We start from the raw sequence: 17,955 nt of genomic DNA on the forward strand, positions 1-17,955 counted from the left end.
TCATTGATTAAAGATTGTTATCTCATCTCAATCATAGGACATATCTATAAAAATTTAATTCATTACATCGCACTGTTATAGTAAGATCCTTTTTAATAGTTTACTGAAATCATTAGACAATTTTAAAATAAAGCTTCATCTAACAGTGATACCCTTTATAGACAATACCTTCCAACAAATGAATTTGCTATGAATATTACTACATGAATAATCAAATATCTATCTATAACTGTAAAAAACAAAATGCCTGAAACAATATCTAAATCTGGAAGATTCTATCAATAAGTTTGGAGAATGATTCCTTACAGCATAATTTTAGCTTTCAATACTAATGGAATTAATTTTTCTTGTTCATGTAAAAAATTCCAAAATATGATATCCACCAAGACTCAGAAAAGAAGAAGAAGGGTTGAGGCAGGTTTGTTGTATTAATAATAAGTACTCTCATAAAAACATGTCTGTCTACAAATTTAATCCTTTTCAAATTTTCATGGTTCCTTGCACAAAAACCAGATGGGGGCAGGGATAAAGGGATGGGTTACATATGACAACATTAACTACTTTAAAATACTTTTTATCTTATTTCTTCTTAATATTAACCGCATAATTTTGAAATCTAAAGTACATAAAACAATTTAAGTTTTAATTCTACAGAAATTTTTTTTATCATTATGGATCCAGGAGAATTTCTAGAGTGTTACCAACAAATGCACCAAAGTCATAACCCTGCGGGAGCCTAACAACATTTGCTTGTTTTGTTACCTAAAACAACCATGATTCAACCCAACCTATTTAATAGCCCTCATGTTATTCTAGCACAAACTAACTATCCATAGATCCGTGACTATGAATTTAGAATGAATTATTATGCCGTGGAAAGAAGACACAGCGGGAGTATGTTAAAGAAAGCTCAAAGTTTTTAATAATGGTTGAAAAGTGCCCCCGCCCCCCCCACCCCAAAAAAACCATCAAAGAATAAACCTTTATGAAAAGTCTTACGGTGATTTAGGCTATTTTTCGCCCCTAGCCTCCTAAAGATTCTATTGCCGCCAGTTTGAAACATCAAGAAGACTATTTTTCACTGACTCTAATAAAAAAATAATGTACTTTTTATAAAGATGCATTTTAGCTTAATTTTTTGTAGTAGCTTTTATCAACAACAAAAATTAATGTTTTTAACAGTTTTTGGATGAAAAGGATAATGAAAACACAAATTGATTTTGAAGAAAGAGGTTTAAGAGAGGGGTTCAAATGAAGCTTATTAAATAAAGAAGGTAAGTAAACCCAAAAAACTTGATAAATTTAAATTTATGTTGGTAGCCTAAGCGTGCAGGAGGGGGGTGTATGGGGGATTAACCCCATTAAAATTGGTAAGGCCTGATTTCTCATTTTCCACCCCTGGTTTGTAGTATAAAGTATTATTTACAATTTCATTTTTAGAATAGCGTCATACTGTAGATATGGGTTTTAAGTATTAATACTTTACTTCATATTAGGCATAACGCTGACTTAAATATCGGTTTTTAAATAGAGCATAACTATACATTGTGTCATATAACAAAAGTTTGTACGCCTATAAACTCATGCTGAAATAGCAAAAATCAAAATGTTTCAAAAAAATGTACCAATTTTCTGATTATAAAATTGGTACACTTCTTAAATTTTGTTCAAACTGTTTTTAAATATATTTTTGAAAGGTATAGCAGGTACTGCAGAGCCAAAAATACGTATAGGCCCCCAAATAACTTTTTGGGGGATTTTAAAGTTCATTTTTTACTGTAGACTGAGAAAGTTTTTACAGAACTCGTTTATTGGTTCGTTCGTACATCTAATAGGAGGGTAGGGGATGGGGTAAAGGAGTTGAAAGGGAAGAATCATTATTTTATCCAGCTGCAAGATTCAGTTTATTAGATAACATAAAAATCTGGATCCAAGTAATAATATATCCATTTATTTAATGTTTTTGTTTGATATGTTATAATTTTAAATTAGCCATGCTGAAGAAAAGAAATAAACATATAATTATTTCCATTATTTCATTCAGATCTTCACAACATTTCATTTCAAAGCATATGCTTATAGAAAATACCTGTTAAACCTAGAAGTAATGTGTTGACGCAAATTTTCAATTGTTTTGTCGACTATGGGCTTGTTATTGTATGATGTATGATGTATATTGTATAATTGATATATTATCGACATGTCATATTTTATATAATATAATTGAAAAGATTAACATCGACAACATTGCTGACATATTATCGATAACTATGTCGAAATTACGTTAATATAATAATAAGACTCGACAAATTACAGGATATTATTTTGACTTCTTTATAATACAATAGCGAAAACAACCTTAGCTTCTAGAGGCTCTGGCTACATAGGGGGAGGAAGGTAGTAGCAAAATAGCCTAACACTATTTTAAGACTTAAATTAAAGTCTAAAACCATCTCGGGACCTATGTCAAGCTTCCTTTAAAAAGATAACTCAAAAGGTACTTGGCGGGATTTTAACAGACTGACAAAAAACCATACTACTTTCTATGAAAGGATGTTTCTATTGATATTCTGTGGTAAAGAGCTTTAATGAGGCGAAGAAAACACCCCCTACCACCCCTTCAAAAATGAAATAATTATATACTTATTATTTTAAGTATAGGGATCTTATTTCTAGCCAGCTGTCTTGCAATTTTAAGTATTCTTCACTTATTTTTAACAAAAGATGTTTTAAACATTTTTTACACGAAAACTTTAAACATATTGCTGAAATCATACTACCAATCTCAAACCTTTAAAAATATTTTGTATTAAATATGTTTGATTTTGCAATCTTAGATTAAGATTATATTTCGCTGCAGCCGAAACTTTGATTCACGAGTAGCTGCAGCTTTGTCATTCAAGCTGACTGCTTCTGCTGTCACTCTAAGCAAGACACAGCCGCAACCACGAAGCTACGTACCAATCAATAAGTTTTCAAGCTTTTGTAGACATAAGAATAGAACTCATTTATACATATAAATACAATATTTTAGTTTATTTTACTAATTTTCTTTAGAATATATCTCCCTGTGTATAATAGCTCTTTTGGTGGTCGTTTATATTTCCCCAAAATTGAAATTTTATGTCATCATTTTATGTCTTTTTCCCACCACACTAAATTATAACCTAAACTAATATCAGAAATGAAGGAAAAAGTAAAATTGATTAAAAAAGATATATATAAGGAAATAATAACAATTGTGTACATAAGTAGCGAAGTAATTAAATTAACGTTATAATATAACGTTGGCAATAAATCATTATAATTTTATTTTTCACTCATTTCACCTCTAGTATATAGCCTAAAACCATCCGAAGACCTAACCCTTAAAAAAAAGACTCAAACCACTCTGGGACCTATATGAAGCTCCCAATATTTCAAAACCTATCTCTTTACCTAAATAACGATATTCTAATAATGATCTTTTGAATCAAGAATTGACGTAATAACATCACCAAAAATTAATCGGATTTTTTGACACTTTTAAAAAATCGTTTGTGGATCCTTTTATCCCATTTAAGGTGAGGACAGGAAAAAGAAGAACTAGGGGTTGGTTTATTTTTACATCCAGTGCAGAGGTTAGGCAAGTTAAACTAAAGGTGAATGTCTTATGGTTTAGTAGGGAAAGGGAAAAGTTTTATAAAAAACAAACAAATAAAACTAAAAGTAAAAGAATAAAAATAGCCCAAAACCTATATAATTTTTATGATATGAGAATTAAGTTTGTCTATGGTTTGTGTCGACAACATGCTTTTTAATAAAATGGTCATTGCTGATATATTATCGAATTGAAGCTATTCCAATTACATTAAATCATACATTTTGGCCAAGATTTTGGATTCAAAAGTTGATTATAAAGTTTTACAAAAAATACTCATTTTTCCCTGTAAAACAAGAGGAAAAACACATCAAGCCTTTTAAGCAAATAAAATATGAATCTTCATTAATTTTTATTTTTATTACACGTTGCTATCCTGGACTTCAAAGGCGCCAAAAATTGTTTAAAACACTAAAAAGATGTTCTAGGAATAATTTTTAATGCTTTTTTACTTTCCTGTTCAATTCAATGATGGGAGGGATATTTAATCTCAAGAAAGGCGTTTACCCAATTATATTCACCAGTCTAAAATAACATCCCTATTTTTGTCACTTATCCCCACAAACTAATGAGAACAGATAACTTCCTCACCTTATTTTTGAAATATTATCATAACATGATAATAATACCAAATATTAAATTAACCTCTACGTGGGGCCTAACCCAGCGGGGTCTATACCTATGGTGCCCAAACCCTGCGGGCTACTTATTATACAGTATAATATAACCTAACCTGACCTTAAGAAATAAAAAAAACAAACGTATAAAATACCCCCTTTCTTTAATACAAAGTAGAACGATGTCTTTCTGTCTTTCTGTTTGTTTGTCTTTTTGTTTGTACCGAAGGATCTCGTTAACCGCTGAACCGATCGGTTTCTACTTAACGGGGTAGCTTCTCATAGGTCTCGGGAAGGTTTTTTAATTATTTTGGTGGAGGGTACCACCAACCCCCAAAGAGAAATCGTCTCTAGAAAAAAATTAACCCTTCTCCCCAAGCAAACTTTCTTTTAAAACCTGTTTTTTTTAATCTAAATTTGTGGGTTTTGGGATTCAACTCCCCCCTCATCAAGTTACAGAATTTAACAATTTACCTAAAAGTCCCATTGCTGAAGATTTTGGTAATGAAGCGTTTTCTAATTGTCTAGGTAATGTTTCACAAAGGGGTACTTCAACTCCGCCCATTTCCTGAAAAAAAAGGGTAATATTTCATGTTAATTATCTTTATAAAATTACTTAAACTCCACTCATTAGTTTTTTAAAGAATAGACACTCTGTTTTACCAGTAATCATTTAACTCCGCCCATTTCCTAAAAAAAGTTGTCAATACTTCTTGATACTTGAAGTACCTGAACTCCTCCTCTTTTCTGGATGAAAAAAAAGAATAATATTTATTAGTAATAGTTGTACAAGAAACACTTAATCTCAACCCATTTATTTAATACATAGGGTAATGTTTCCTGATAATTATTTTCATAGAAAGATTTTAACTCCACCCATTAGATTTTTAAGGAATAGAAACTCTTTTTCTACAAGTATTATTTAACTCCGCCTATTTCCTGAATTAAGAGGGTAATAGTTATTTCTTTTATCGTATTATAAACGGCTTTCCGCGGATATAGAATGCATATGAATCATGTTTGCTCTCTTTGGACATTATTATTATCTCTTATACATCTAGCGAATGACGAAGCCCAATCTGTCCCACTTTTGAGCAAGACGATTCCCTTTTCTCCCATCTCTTTTGAAGAGATTTTCTTCCCCCCCTTCCCTTTTTCTTTTCCCTTTATATGACGTCATATAGGAATCGTCTTGCTCAAAAGTGGGACAGATTGGGCTTAGTCCTAGCGGATGGGAAAGTAACTCACCTGTGTCATTGTGGGGTCTACAATGCTGTAGTTTGACCAGCCCATCGCAACCACCAATAGTTTCCCCTGAAATTAAAACACAGTATTAGGCTCAATGAAAACTGAGGGAGTCATAGTTTAAAAAAGATGCTTATGAAAGTAACAACATACAAGCAAAAGTATCTGAGGTTGTTTGAATGTGTGCCTAAAAAGATCTCGTAAACGACTGGACCAAAAAGCTTTGCATTTATCATACAAGTTTTGGGCTAAATTAAAGGGAACATAAATGAATCCACCTTCTTTTCTCAAAAATGTTACTAAAGGTTCTTTAGCAGATTTCATGGATTACCCATTAATCTTACAATAATTATAATGTTGAAAATTAGTGTAAAATCAAGGATACAGTGATAGGACAACGTTTGATGATTTATTTTTTCTTACAATTTTTGTGCATAAAGTTCGAGCTTTGTAAATTAATTTGTGGAAAAGAGAGTTGTAGATTCATAAGATTAATATTATTTTTCCATACAATCTAGTATGACATGTCTATGATTTTTATTTAGTTTAATGAATTTATCAACTTTTCTTTAACGAGATAGGGAGAAAGAGTTCAAATGTAATTTAACTAATTTACAACCCTTACTTGACCAATAGTTATTGGGATGAAGGATTTTTTTAACGTCTACTGTCCCATCCCTGTATCCCTGATAATTAAAAGTAATCTATAAAATTTGTTTCAATCCGATCTCCTTCTAATTTAGTTATCAACACTTTGGGTGTGCGTCCAATTACGCACGACGTAAGGGAGGGGACATTGAACAGTAAATTATAAGGGTACCCAAAGTTATATAAACACGCACTTTTGTTGGTTGGCTGAAAGGTGTTTGGAACTTTTTAAAAATCTTAATTGGTTTGTTCAAAATAAAAGTGTCTAAATTTTTTAACAATATATTTTGCAGATCTACAAAATGGGTATTTTTGTTTTACATTTTCAGGAATGTACAGTGTACACTTAAATGAATTTATCTTCCAATTTCTTATCTCTTGAGATCTCAGGCAATTTATTATCTCTTGTTGAAAAACTTTTAAATGTTGTTGTTATTAAAATGATTTATTTTTATAAAAAAAAATCATACATAATGAAATAAGTAAAATATGAAATAAAAATTAGATATGTGTTAGTAGGTTAAGGGTTAGCTGTTATACACAAAAAATATCAATAACTAACATAAAGACTAACTACACAATTAAATAAAATTTAAAAATCTGAAAATATAATAAGATTAAAATTGATAAAAAGATAAATTTTAGATAAAAACAAGGTAAAAATATAAAATTATAAGTTACAAATCACACGTTCATTGCAAAACATTAGAGAAAATTTCCCTTCATTTCAATATACTTGCAATACCAAATCATATTCCTATAATTATCTTTTTAACAGAAAATCCCCAAACACCTAAACCTTATCTTTATAAGTAAATAACTCTCATGTTCTTATTTGCTTTAGCTATTGTGTTTTTTTGCGGTAATGCTAAACTTTGATTATAAAATATTTGCTAAAGTGATTGAACATTATACTTGGTTCTTGGGAAAAAATAAAATCTCATTAACAAATTTTTGTTAAAATCACAAATTTTAAGATAAACCTTTATTTTTTCAAAAGATAATAGAATAAAAAATATAAAATAAACATATTTTGAAATAATCAGATGACTAGAAAGAAGAATAAAAGAAAAGGTGCTTTGTACTTGGAAGCGCTATAACTAATTTTTCAATGTATTGTTGTAAAAGTGAAGCTTCCCTGAAATGGTTTCAGTAGTTATCAATTATATGAAGAATGACTGCTACGCCCCTAAAGACCTCTAGAGGCACTTTGATTTGGGGGGGGGGGGGGAGAGTAAGTCGACCCTTCACATTCCATTTTAGTTTTTTTTGGAGGGTGGACGACGACGTACCCTCATTAAAAATAAACCTTCCATTGACCTATAAGAAGCTTAACTGTAAAGGATAACCAGCAGTAAGCGAGTGCTTAATATAAGACATACACACAGCCTGTTACTTTTAAAAGAGGATTGCGAAACAGATGATAGTGCCTAAAAAAATGACGTAATACAATACAAATGACCAATGATAGGAAGTATACATTTAAATTGACTAATGTGGTAGGCCAGTTTGACGTCATTTTTTAGGCACTATTATCAGTTGCAAGGATTGCTTACCTTAGGAAAATCTGTGTTTCTAGACTCGACCACCCGGGCAACCTAAATTTTAAATAGTTCAGTTTTTATATTTTTTCCGTGATTTTAAAAAAAAACTAAATAAAGTTTGACGTCCGAGTTCAATTTAAGGAACATTAAGACAGCCTTCCGCGGATACTAAAATGTATCATAATAAGATTAATCCCAGTTTTGATGACCTCAATTGGGCAAAGCCAGGCACAACAAAACTGGTATAAACTTCATTATTTTTAGTTAATTAACCGGTTTCAAATCTGTACTGAAAATATTTCTAGGTTATAAAATGAAACATATTTGAAGCCCGTTGAGACCTGTGGAACAAAAGCCTCTTGGGACCTTTATTCCTTCAGAATCTTTACACATGATAAACTGTATTTTGAGGTTCTCTTTCAGGTGAAGTGTAAATAATTCCTTGTTTAAAAACCCAGCCATCTAAATATTGTGAAAGTAGGAAAAAAAACAACATAAGATAGACGGACAGAAAAAAACCCTTTTATTAAAATTGTTTCTTCAAAATAACTAGATCATCAATTTAGCAATTTTTTAACTTTCTATCTAACTTAAAAAGTCAGTCAGTCTGTTCGTCAGTCCTTACACTATGGGGGAAATATCTTGGATAGACTAATTCAGCCTAGAAATATCAAAGCTATTTCGTTTTGCAGTTTTATAGGATGTTACTCAAGATTTCCAGGGAGAAGGGAACATTGATATTTAATCATTAAAATATTTAACAGGTAAGTAAGGAATAATTTCGAAATTATTTTAGTAAAGGAATTAGGTATTGACTATCATTGTCCTATCCCTGAGATAACCCTGTTAAAATTCCATGCATTATGCAACCCCTTCAAAAAAGTGTTTAGCAGAACCCGCAAAAGAACCGGAATATCTGTTATAGAATCGAATCTTTAAAGTCTCCTTATCATTAAACACTTAGTTTTTATTGATAATTTGATTTTAAACTTTAATATTGTGCTTTTATAATATTTTGATAATATGATGATTGCATACCGTCTTTTATGATTTTTTTTCACTCAATTCTTAATATGTAAAAATGATTTTGTTTATTCTATTGTAAAATAAAAAAGGAGTAGTGTAATAATTTTTGATTGCATTTTTTGTTGGTTAGATAGTTAAAATAGCCAAATTTCATACGATTCTAGGTTTTTATCCATTCATTACATTTTTAACTTTATTTTAAAATGTAATTAATTTTTTGGGAAAGGAAGATAGCCCCTTTATTTAGTGTACTAAAAGCACTAAATAGACCCATAAGGGTGGGGTAAGAAAGACCCTTGCCGTAATTGTTACACAAATTAGAGAAATCAACCCCATTTTTTGACCCTGTTTTTTGGATGGTGTAAATACTCTATAATTCACTCAGTTATCCAAATAAACTTTTGTCTGGCAATAAATTTAGAAGAATTAAATTAATTCCGTTTTCCTTGAAAATGGCCTAGAACCTATCCAAGACCAATGTACAAATTCCCTTAAAATCATCGACCTAATAGCCCTGTCTCTTTCGAGATCTTAATGGTCATACAAATTCACAAACCTCATGACAACTTTATAATACATATACTAGTTACTTAGTTCTTAGTCACTAGAAAAGATCAAAACTTCTCCCAGTTAGTGATAAAGCTTCCCTTAAAGTACAACCAAAACGAAGATCTTACAAGATCTTAAGGTTCAGACAAAAAATCATTATTGCTTTATATTATAGAAAGATATAACATATGCCTTATATAGCATTTTAACCTCTTATCTGTCTAAAAATTCACTTAAAACCAAGTTGCCCTAGTTTTGTATGTTACCATCCTTGTTATGATTGTTAAAAGTATACCGCCAAAGCAACTATGAGTAGACACTGCTTATTTTTACTTCAACTTTCTAATTATGACTTCAGTTTCCGGAATAAAAAGTTTTCTTTCACTGCCAAGATGAGGGGATATTTATTCTGAGGAGAGGTTAAATAAACATATTCGGTAAAGGCTCTATATATTTCAAACGATAACAAGAAACTTTAAAATAAACTTGATAAAAATTATTAAAAATATCAGTATGTCCTTAAACAGAATTCTGTATTTAAGAAGTTTTGCAACAAATTTACGTATAATTTTGTCAAACCTTATATTTTCATATTTTGTATATTCAGTTCTGACAATTAACAAAAGTTAATGTTCGTCTGTCATATCGTTTCAGAGCTTCGCTTTTATGGATGTTGTCATCCTTGTTTTTGTATTTTTATTATTTTATTTTGTATGTTTTTTTCCATAAGAGAATAAATCATTTAAACACACAAACTTGATAAAAATTAAGGTAACGATTTTCATATTGGTGTACTATAAATAACTTAAATCTCTTGACTACGTGTATTAATAAATCTTTTTATCTATTATACCAAAATAAGTTTTTATTTGCTTTAGTAATGTGCTTGTAATTATTTTTCATAATACATGTACCAGCTTGTTTAAGGGGTTGATTAATTGAACACAATTCTATATTTTTTTAACCAAAAGAATTTTGAATTGGGCTTTTTTCTACTTATTGTTTCACATTTCATGTTAAAAAGAAGTTCTTTTGTTCTATATTTAACAATTTAACATTTTATGTTGTTATGTTATGTGTTTCCATTATTATTTCTTTGTGAAAAGAATAGTAAATTGCTATACCGTATTATAAGGAAATAAAGTAATTATTAAATCTTGAAGCATATCTAGCCAATGTAATATGCAACAAATGCACCAAAAAAGATATTGAGACTAAAATAAACAAATGATCATTCTTTAGACAAATTTGTTGTTTTTTCAAATTAGATTGAAATATTATCTTTTATGTTCTTTTTATGTATGTCTGTTATTGCATGCTTTATTGTTGACAAGGTAGAAAATATTTAAGTTGTACAGAAATAGATTATTACTAGCAGACAATTTGGAGGCAAAACAGTTTTTTCAAATGGTAAAAGTTAACATTCCACCCTGACCCAAAAAATGCACCACCCAAGAATTTTTCTGGAAAAATTGGTTGCTAAATAAGCTGGACATATCACACAGGGAGGTCAATTTAGACCCCCTCTTTGCACAGGGAAGTCAGTTTAGAAACCCTCCTTTAACAGGAGGGTCAAACCCCCATCCCCATTTTCTTTAATTTAGAGCCTTCTAATTTTTTTTTTGGCATATGGCGATTTTATACATTTAAAAAAAAACTTTTTGAAAAAATTCTCAATCTTTCATAAAACTACTAAAATCAGGTTAAATGGAATTTATCTAATGCAAAATAAATTTAGACCAACATAAAGCTTTTCTACAAAGCAAAAAACAACGGCTTAAAATGACCACAAAATTACATGTTTATAAGTAGTGGAGCCATAATAAATCTACCAAATTTTTGGAAAAGTATGTCCTTTTTTAACCTTAAAGTTGTTGTTTACAAATATGGACAGAGGGTAAGACGGACGTATGGATAGTTTCTAATTATAGTGCAGCTGCACTTCTATAAAAATTACATTGCTAAACCTTAAAATTGATTATCTTTAATCCACTTTTTTTCGAATATTCATTTTAAGCCTAAAATAAAACCAGTAAAGTGCACTTTCCTCTAAAAATACTGACATAATCAAAAAATGCATTTTTTCAATTTTAAAATAAAAAAATAGATTTATCTTTTTTTTTAAATAGTATGCAATTAATTTCTTTAAAAAATCTTTTTAATAAGGTTTAGATAATTATTTACCCCTGAATCAGAAAAATGGAGGGAAAAGTGAATTTTTGGGTCAAGTTCCAAAGCTCTAAAAAGCGCCGTGGTGATCTTGTTTTTTTAATCAGAAGCAGTAAATACCATCCTACCCTTGTACACCCCCCCCCCTTAGTAGGGACTACAATGACACACCCCCAGAAAGAAAAGAATAAGCAAATGGTTTTCAAACGACTTCTTTATAAATCTTTCTAAAAATATAAGATTAAAAAATTTAAAAATGTAGTTTTTAGTTTGTTAAAAGTGTTCCTAATTTTTAACATTATTTGTATAATTCATCTTATTATACTTAGGGGTAAGGTACACACAAAATTTAATACATTATATAATACTTTGGGTAAAAGTTTAATTCAAAGTCCAGTGTCCTCTCCATTCCTGGAAAATATTTATTACTTTAGGACAGGACCAAAAGTGTTAAAACTTCCCGAAAAAGCTAGATATTAAGGTTTTTATTAAATAAAAGCTTAGTTTACATTATTTTACATGTTAATTTAATCAAAAAAAACCTATTCATTTATCCCTTCTTATCTTTACATAAAACTAGACTCCAAGTCAACAAAAGCATTAATGTCACAGAACTAAAATAAGCCAGACATTTACTGTTTTCTTAGTGTGATACAATAATAGCAAAACTCTGGAACCCACATAAGGTCAAACATCCCCTAAAAAAGATAGTTAACTATTCAATGAGGATCGCCTATATTTATTTCCAAAATTTGTTTCATTTTATATTTTTAAGAGAAAAGGATTTGCTATGAAAATAAATACTTGTTTTTCTCGTACTTTTCTGCCAGTTAAATTGAAAAGTTCTGCTTACATTCACTGGTGGTTAAAGAAGGCAGTGGGGGGGGGGGGGTGGAGTTTCCCAATGGGTGAAAGGGGTACCTAACATCCACTTTGACCAATACAAATAAAATTTCTGTGCACGCACTCGTTTACATTTCGAATAAGAAGTGATACATATTTATTTTAAAAGACAATTGATACAGTACAAATATTGGAATAAAGATCAAATCGGCCAAAATGGTTGGATGTCATTAGTTAAATTTCTAATTTCCCTGGACTACCAGAACTTTCAATTTTGACCTTTCGAAATATTTTCACGTTTACTTTTTTCTTCCAAAATATTTTTATCCTTTTTTTAAGTTTGAACTCTTGATTAAGAGATAGTTCCTATAAAATTCCAATGTTATTTATTATTGATTCTTGTATAATACCCAATGACAAAACCATCCCTCCTTAGGTGCTTTCAAAAGCAAAATATGTTTTTATTTATTTTTTTTGGTAAGACTTAACAAACTCACCCCCCCCCCCCCAATTTTGCTTAAAACCATAACCAGCAGTTTCTTAGATATTTGAAATAAAATATTGATTTTCTTTGGTCTTGTACATGTGTTTTAAATGATTTATTCTTCTTATTAGACAAATCATAGACAAATTAAATATGATAATATTACATGTTATAAACATATTTATATATATACATGTTAAAACATAATGTTATATTTTGATTTAAAAATATCATATTATTTTTTTTTAAACAATGGAGATCGGACATTATCTAACAGCTAAAATACTTTGTATTGTCCTTATATCCTAAAACAAAATCTATAAAATTAGTTACTAAACTGTAATTTAATCCGATGGAATTAAGTAGTTTTATGGTAAATTGTGCTAACAGTAAAGTTTGTGAGAAAAAGTTATCCTCATTCCATCTTATAATACATTCTTCCTTGCTTGCTTTTAAAGCCCTATCTTTTGCTATCAGTATAAGTAAAGTTATTTGTGTGAAGTCATCCCCTTTAAAACATTCATAATAAATATTAAATAAATAAAAATTTTCTTTTAGAAAGATAAATTCAGGACATTCATTATTATATATTTTATCCAAAAATGTGGCCATACAGTGAGCAAAATATTTTGCAAACTTGCATTCAAAAATTGCATGCTCACTGTCATTTATAACTTTGCATGATTTGCATAAATTGCTTTCAATAATATTCCATTTAAAAAGTTTGTTAGAGCTAACTAATGTACGAGTAAATTGTTCAAAAAGAAAACTCTTAAAATACATAGTTATGGGCAAGTTAAGTAATATATTAAAACTATATTTAAAACTTTCCATGTCTGGGAACCATTTTTTGTCAATTTTTCGTGAATTCAAAGAAGGATGTGCTGACCAAATCTTTTTCTTGTGCATTTGCTTAAAATAAAGGGCAAAAATGGAAGGAGAATTAAATGACATTGTCATAATAGTTTTATTTGAATTTTTGCTTTGTTTTGAAGAAATACATTCTAAAGTATTAAACTCAAATTCATTTGATATATTTTTAACTATTTTTGCTATTTTCTCATATAATTGGTTATGTCCAGACAAGGTTTGCTTTAAATTTTCGTTTATAATAGGAAGATAGAGAAATTTATGTTTAATTGGCATGCATTTAATAATTGATGCTAATGTAACAATATTAGAGTTAGTGAGTATTCTATTTTCTGCGTTAGTAAATTTACATGTATTAGTCTATTTTACACAGAAGAAATAACCTTTTTACAACTAAAATCTAATCTGTCGACTCTTTTTGTACCTCAAATGTCCCAACTAACAGACATATAAAGAGACAGATAACAATTGATCATAAAAAAATCTTTCCCAAAAACTTCATATTCAAGTTTCATCCTTAGGTAGCCTTAGCTAGGGCTGTCAGAAATACAATAACCTTATTCAATAACCTTATTCAATATTCTTTCCAAATTATTTTCAATTCTACCTAAGCAAGAATTTGTTTATCATATTAGGTTCAGGATTAACAAATCATCCACTGTCCTATCCCTGTATCCCTGCTTATAGCACAACCTATATAAAATTGAGCCTAAAGAAAAAACAAATTGTCCATGTGATAGATTTCTTTTTTTTCCATGAAATATATTGACTTTAAAACATTTTTGCATAGACGTATCTTATCATCTATCTTTACAGTCTATATGGCCCACATATCCCACTAGAAAGTATCAGGAAGGGGAGGGGACAATAGGCTGTTTATCACACTAGTCCCTAAAGTTTTTAATAAAGTTTTCTTATTCGTTGGCTTAATCAATTTGGGGACTTGTAATGAAGTTTGACCAAACGTTTCAACCAATAATTGTAATCTGCAGAAGAGGGAATTTTGTGTATCATCATTGGGGATGTACATCAATTCATCAGCCATTGTCTAATCCCTTTAGATCCCTGTGAATGTATCCAAAGTTAAAGATTTACAATTTATGGTTTGAAAACAGATTTCTCGAAGTTTGAGAAAAAAAATGCGTAAATAAAAAACTTTCCCGTGAATCATAAAATAGCCTGCATGTATGTCTGGCTGTTTTTTAAGATCTCTCTAACCGATTGATTGCACAAGAGAAATCGCCCAAGAAAAAAAATCACCTTCCCCCTTAAATTTGTTTACTAGAGTCTAAAGACTCAGCCGCCAGGCAGAAAGTCTGACCATTTTAGGTTTAAATCTTTTTATTTTTTATATAAAATTTCTTGATTCAAAATTTTCTTATTAAATCAACAATGATTTGAAGTTTTTCATGTTTATCTTTCTCCACACACTAAATTAAACAAGGACAAGTAATATGCAAAAGAAATTACTATTATAGCACCGATATGAGTTGACATAAATCTTTATGCTTTATGTCAAGGCAAATTTTTTTATATGATGATGAACCTGACATTTTCGTCAACATCACGGTAAACATAAAATTATTGAATAAAAAGTTTTGCAACCTCCTTATCTATACATGGCTCTTATCTAATTATTTTTCAAGATATTATTCCCTGTCTAAATTTCTTTTTAGATGATAAAAATATTCGTTATTTGTCAGAACGAATCCAAAATTTCACCTACCGTTAATTTGATCAAAAAATATATCTTAAAAAAAACTTTTTTTATTTGTGATATTAGATGGAAAAATGGCGCTTATATTTTAATCCCACCCCTTTCCTCATAAACAAAAGCAAATATGATCAGATTATTATAAAAAAATAATTGGGGGAGGATTGAAAAATCTTCCAATTCCTCTACACATAAGTATTCGATCTATAAAAATAAAGTAAAACCATACTTAGGAAAATATTTACAATTTTACTTTTTTCAACTTTTTAAGCCAATGAATTAAAAAAATGCTATACTCTATAAACATATTAAAACTACAGATGTTCCAACTTGCGATTTTGTTAAATTAATTTGAATTAGATTTAAGCATTACTAACAATTGATATCCCCCATCTCTTCCTAATTAATTCAGTGGAGAAGGACTGACATTCCAAATAAAGAATGGTTATAAATTAATAAGAACTAGAGCTCGAATACAGCAACACAATATTTAGCTCATTTCCAGTTTATTTTATACAGGCTGCAGCCACAATCTACAGCTCATGCCATAATCACAAAAATCCACAATTTGCTAAAGCATTAACAAGCAAAACTGTGGCCTATATTGGTTTATTTTATTAGAAGCCCCTATTAAATTCGTTGCGAAACTATAATGTTGTTTTTCTTGTTAATTTGCAATTCAAATGAAAAGCACACATTATAAATCTTGGTTGGTTGTCTTATACGCTTATTGATGAAAATACTTTCCATCAATTAAACTTTTGTCTAAAAGTTTCCAAGGATATTTTTCCTTGCATAATTTTGAAGGCAATTAGACAACCCCTTTTTAAGCCAAACACATGTTCATGTAACACGACTGAAACTGGATTTTTATGCAACAAATTCATGGTATAGTTTGGTGTTACTCTTTTATTGAAGCTTAATATTGGTCATAGACTAAGTTAAGGTGGGAGGATATTGAGGATGTTTTCTTAGCACCTCATATCTTACTTTGAACATTTTAGCACTCCATGTAATAGCCTAAAACCTAACCAGGAACCCAGAACAAATACTAAAAACAGCAAAGATCATTTTATTGGTTTCTGATATTTACTGTACACACATAAATCTATAATTGTAATTTAGTGCATAGAAAAATATTAGTAAAACCTTAAAACTAAATATATATCTTTTAAACAATATTTGAAATTGGAACTTGGCGTTTTGCGCGTATAGAATTAAATAAAAAAAAGTAAGCACAATTTAAATAACAAAAGATTCAACTTTCCTATTATTTTTCAAGCATTAAGATAAAGTAAATTTACCCAAAACAAGAAGTAAAGTCTTTTGATTTACAATGATAATGTAAGCCCATTTAATAATCTATTTTTTATAATTGATCAAATATGCTAAAAATATAAGAATCACATAATTGTCATTGAATTCAAAGATTAGGTAAGGTTTTTTTTTCATTTTTATGCATAAATGTGTAGTTATTAAGTTTAGTTTAAATGTCAGGATAATAGCAACAAAAAACCAATAACCAATCAAAAACCATCAGACTTTTTCTTCACCTTCAAATATTGTTAAAAAATTCCTATAATTTTCCTATTCTTTATTCCTGTATTTTGTAAACTAGGATAAAACAGATGGATAAAATGTCAGAGCTTTATCGTAAACTTAGATAAAGTGGCATGGTGTCAATACATTCTAGCAGAAACTAAAAAACAGATTTTTACATTTTACTGCTATGAAAATACTATTATTAGCGACACAACTCTATAACTCTTGGGTTAAATGTGAAATACTCGGTTGCTATTTGAGGTTCGTTTGAATTTTATAAAAAAAAAGGTTTTGCTATATTATCAAACAAGCATCTACTTTTTTACTCACATAGTCCGTCGTTCTAACTATATTCCTCTAGGGTACATCATATTTCTATAAAAAACTTATTATTCACTTTTGCTACTAAGGATAAAAGGCTAATTTTTTCTTTTATCTGATACTCTGTTATTCTTTCTTTGTAATTCATAAGCTCTACTCATTTTTCTGCTTCAATAAAGGAACACTGATAAAGCATTTTTTGTGTAGTAGCAGCAGAATAGCATGGGTACATTTTATATTCCCTATTCTCTTGTTTATATAAATTTGAGTTTTATTGGGCATTTGCCAGGCCATTTCATAGATTATTCTACTATTATCAGGACATAAGGAAAAGTAAAGAATTATATTTTTGACCAAAAACTTCTTATGAAACGCGAACAACTTCTTACTTAACCTAACTTCTCCCATCCAAAAACTGTACATTTGATTTACATAAACAAAGGCAAGACAGATAATAATGTAATAACTTTTGATGTATACCCCAAACAACTACCTGGATCCAGTCTTTGGGACCTTAGGAAATGGCTTTCCTGCTCTTTTGTAGTGACTTGGCTGTGTTAATATTTACGACGCTATTGGCTTATATTCAAGGTACCAATTGAAAGTTGGCACAATGTCCACGGGGTTGAGACATACATTTATTAAACAACCCCTTCCCCTTTATTGTTTTACATTAATATACAGGTAAACAAAAAAGAAAATTTCTGATAAATCATTGTAATATTTTCTTGCTTAATTTTAGA

At 29.6% G+C, this 17,955-nt stretch overlaps 2 protein-coding genes across 2 annotated transcripts in view; one reads left to right on the forward strand and one right to left on the reverse strand.

Moving 5' to 3' along the window:
- LOC145322438 (uncharacterized) overlaps positions 1-17,955 on the forward strand; it is a 442,211-nt gene that overhangs the window by 422,231 nt on the left and 2,025 nt on the right. The window lies entirely within an intron of this gene.
- The window catches only part of LOC145323076 (prostaglandin reductase 1-like), a 65,321-nt gene that overhangs the window by 32,410 nt on the left and 14,956 nt on the right, over positions 1-17,955 (reverse strand). Inside the window, exons 4-6 of the mRNA XM_080165457.1 lie at positions 7,707-7,748; positions 5,506-5,571; positions 4,732-4,825 (exon numbers count right to left, since the gene is read on the reverse strand). Coding sequence (XP_080021583.1) covers positions 4,732-4,825; positions 5,506-5,571; positions 7,707-7,748 — 202 coding nt within the window. The remainder of the gene's footprint in view (positions 1-4,731; positions 4,826-5,505; positions 5,572-7,706; positions 7,749-17,955) is intronic.

This window comes from Acartia tonsa, chromosome 6, assembly GCF_053477335.1.
Source record: "Acartia tonsa isolate MP-2025a chromosome 6, ASM5347733v1, whole genome shotgun sequence".
NCBI lineage: Eukaryota > Metazoa > Arthropoda > Copepoda > Calanoida > Acartiidae > Acartia > Acartia tonsa.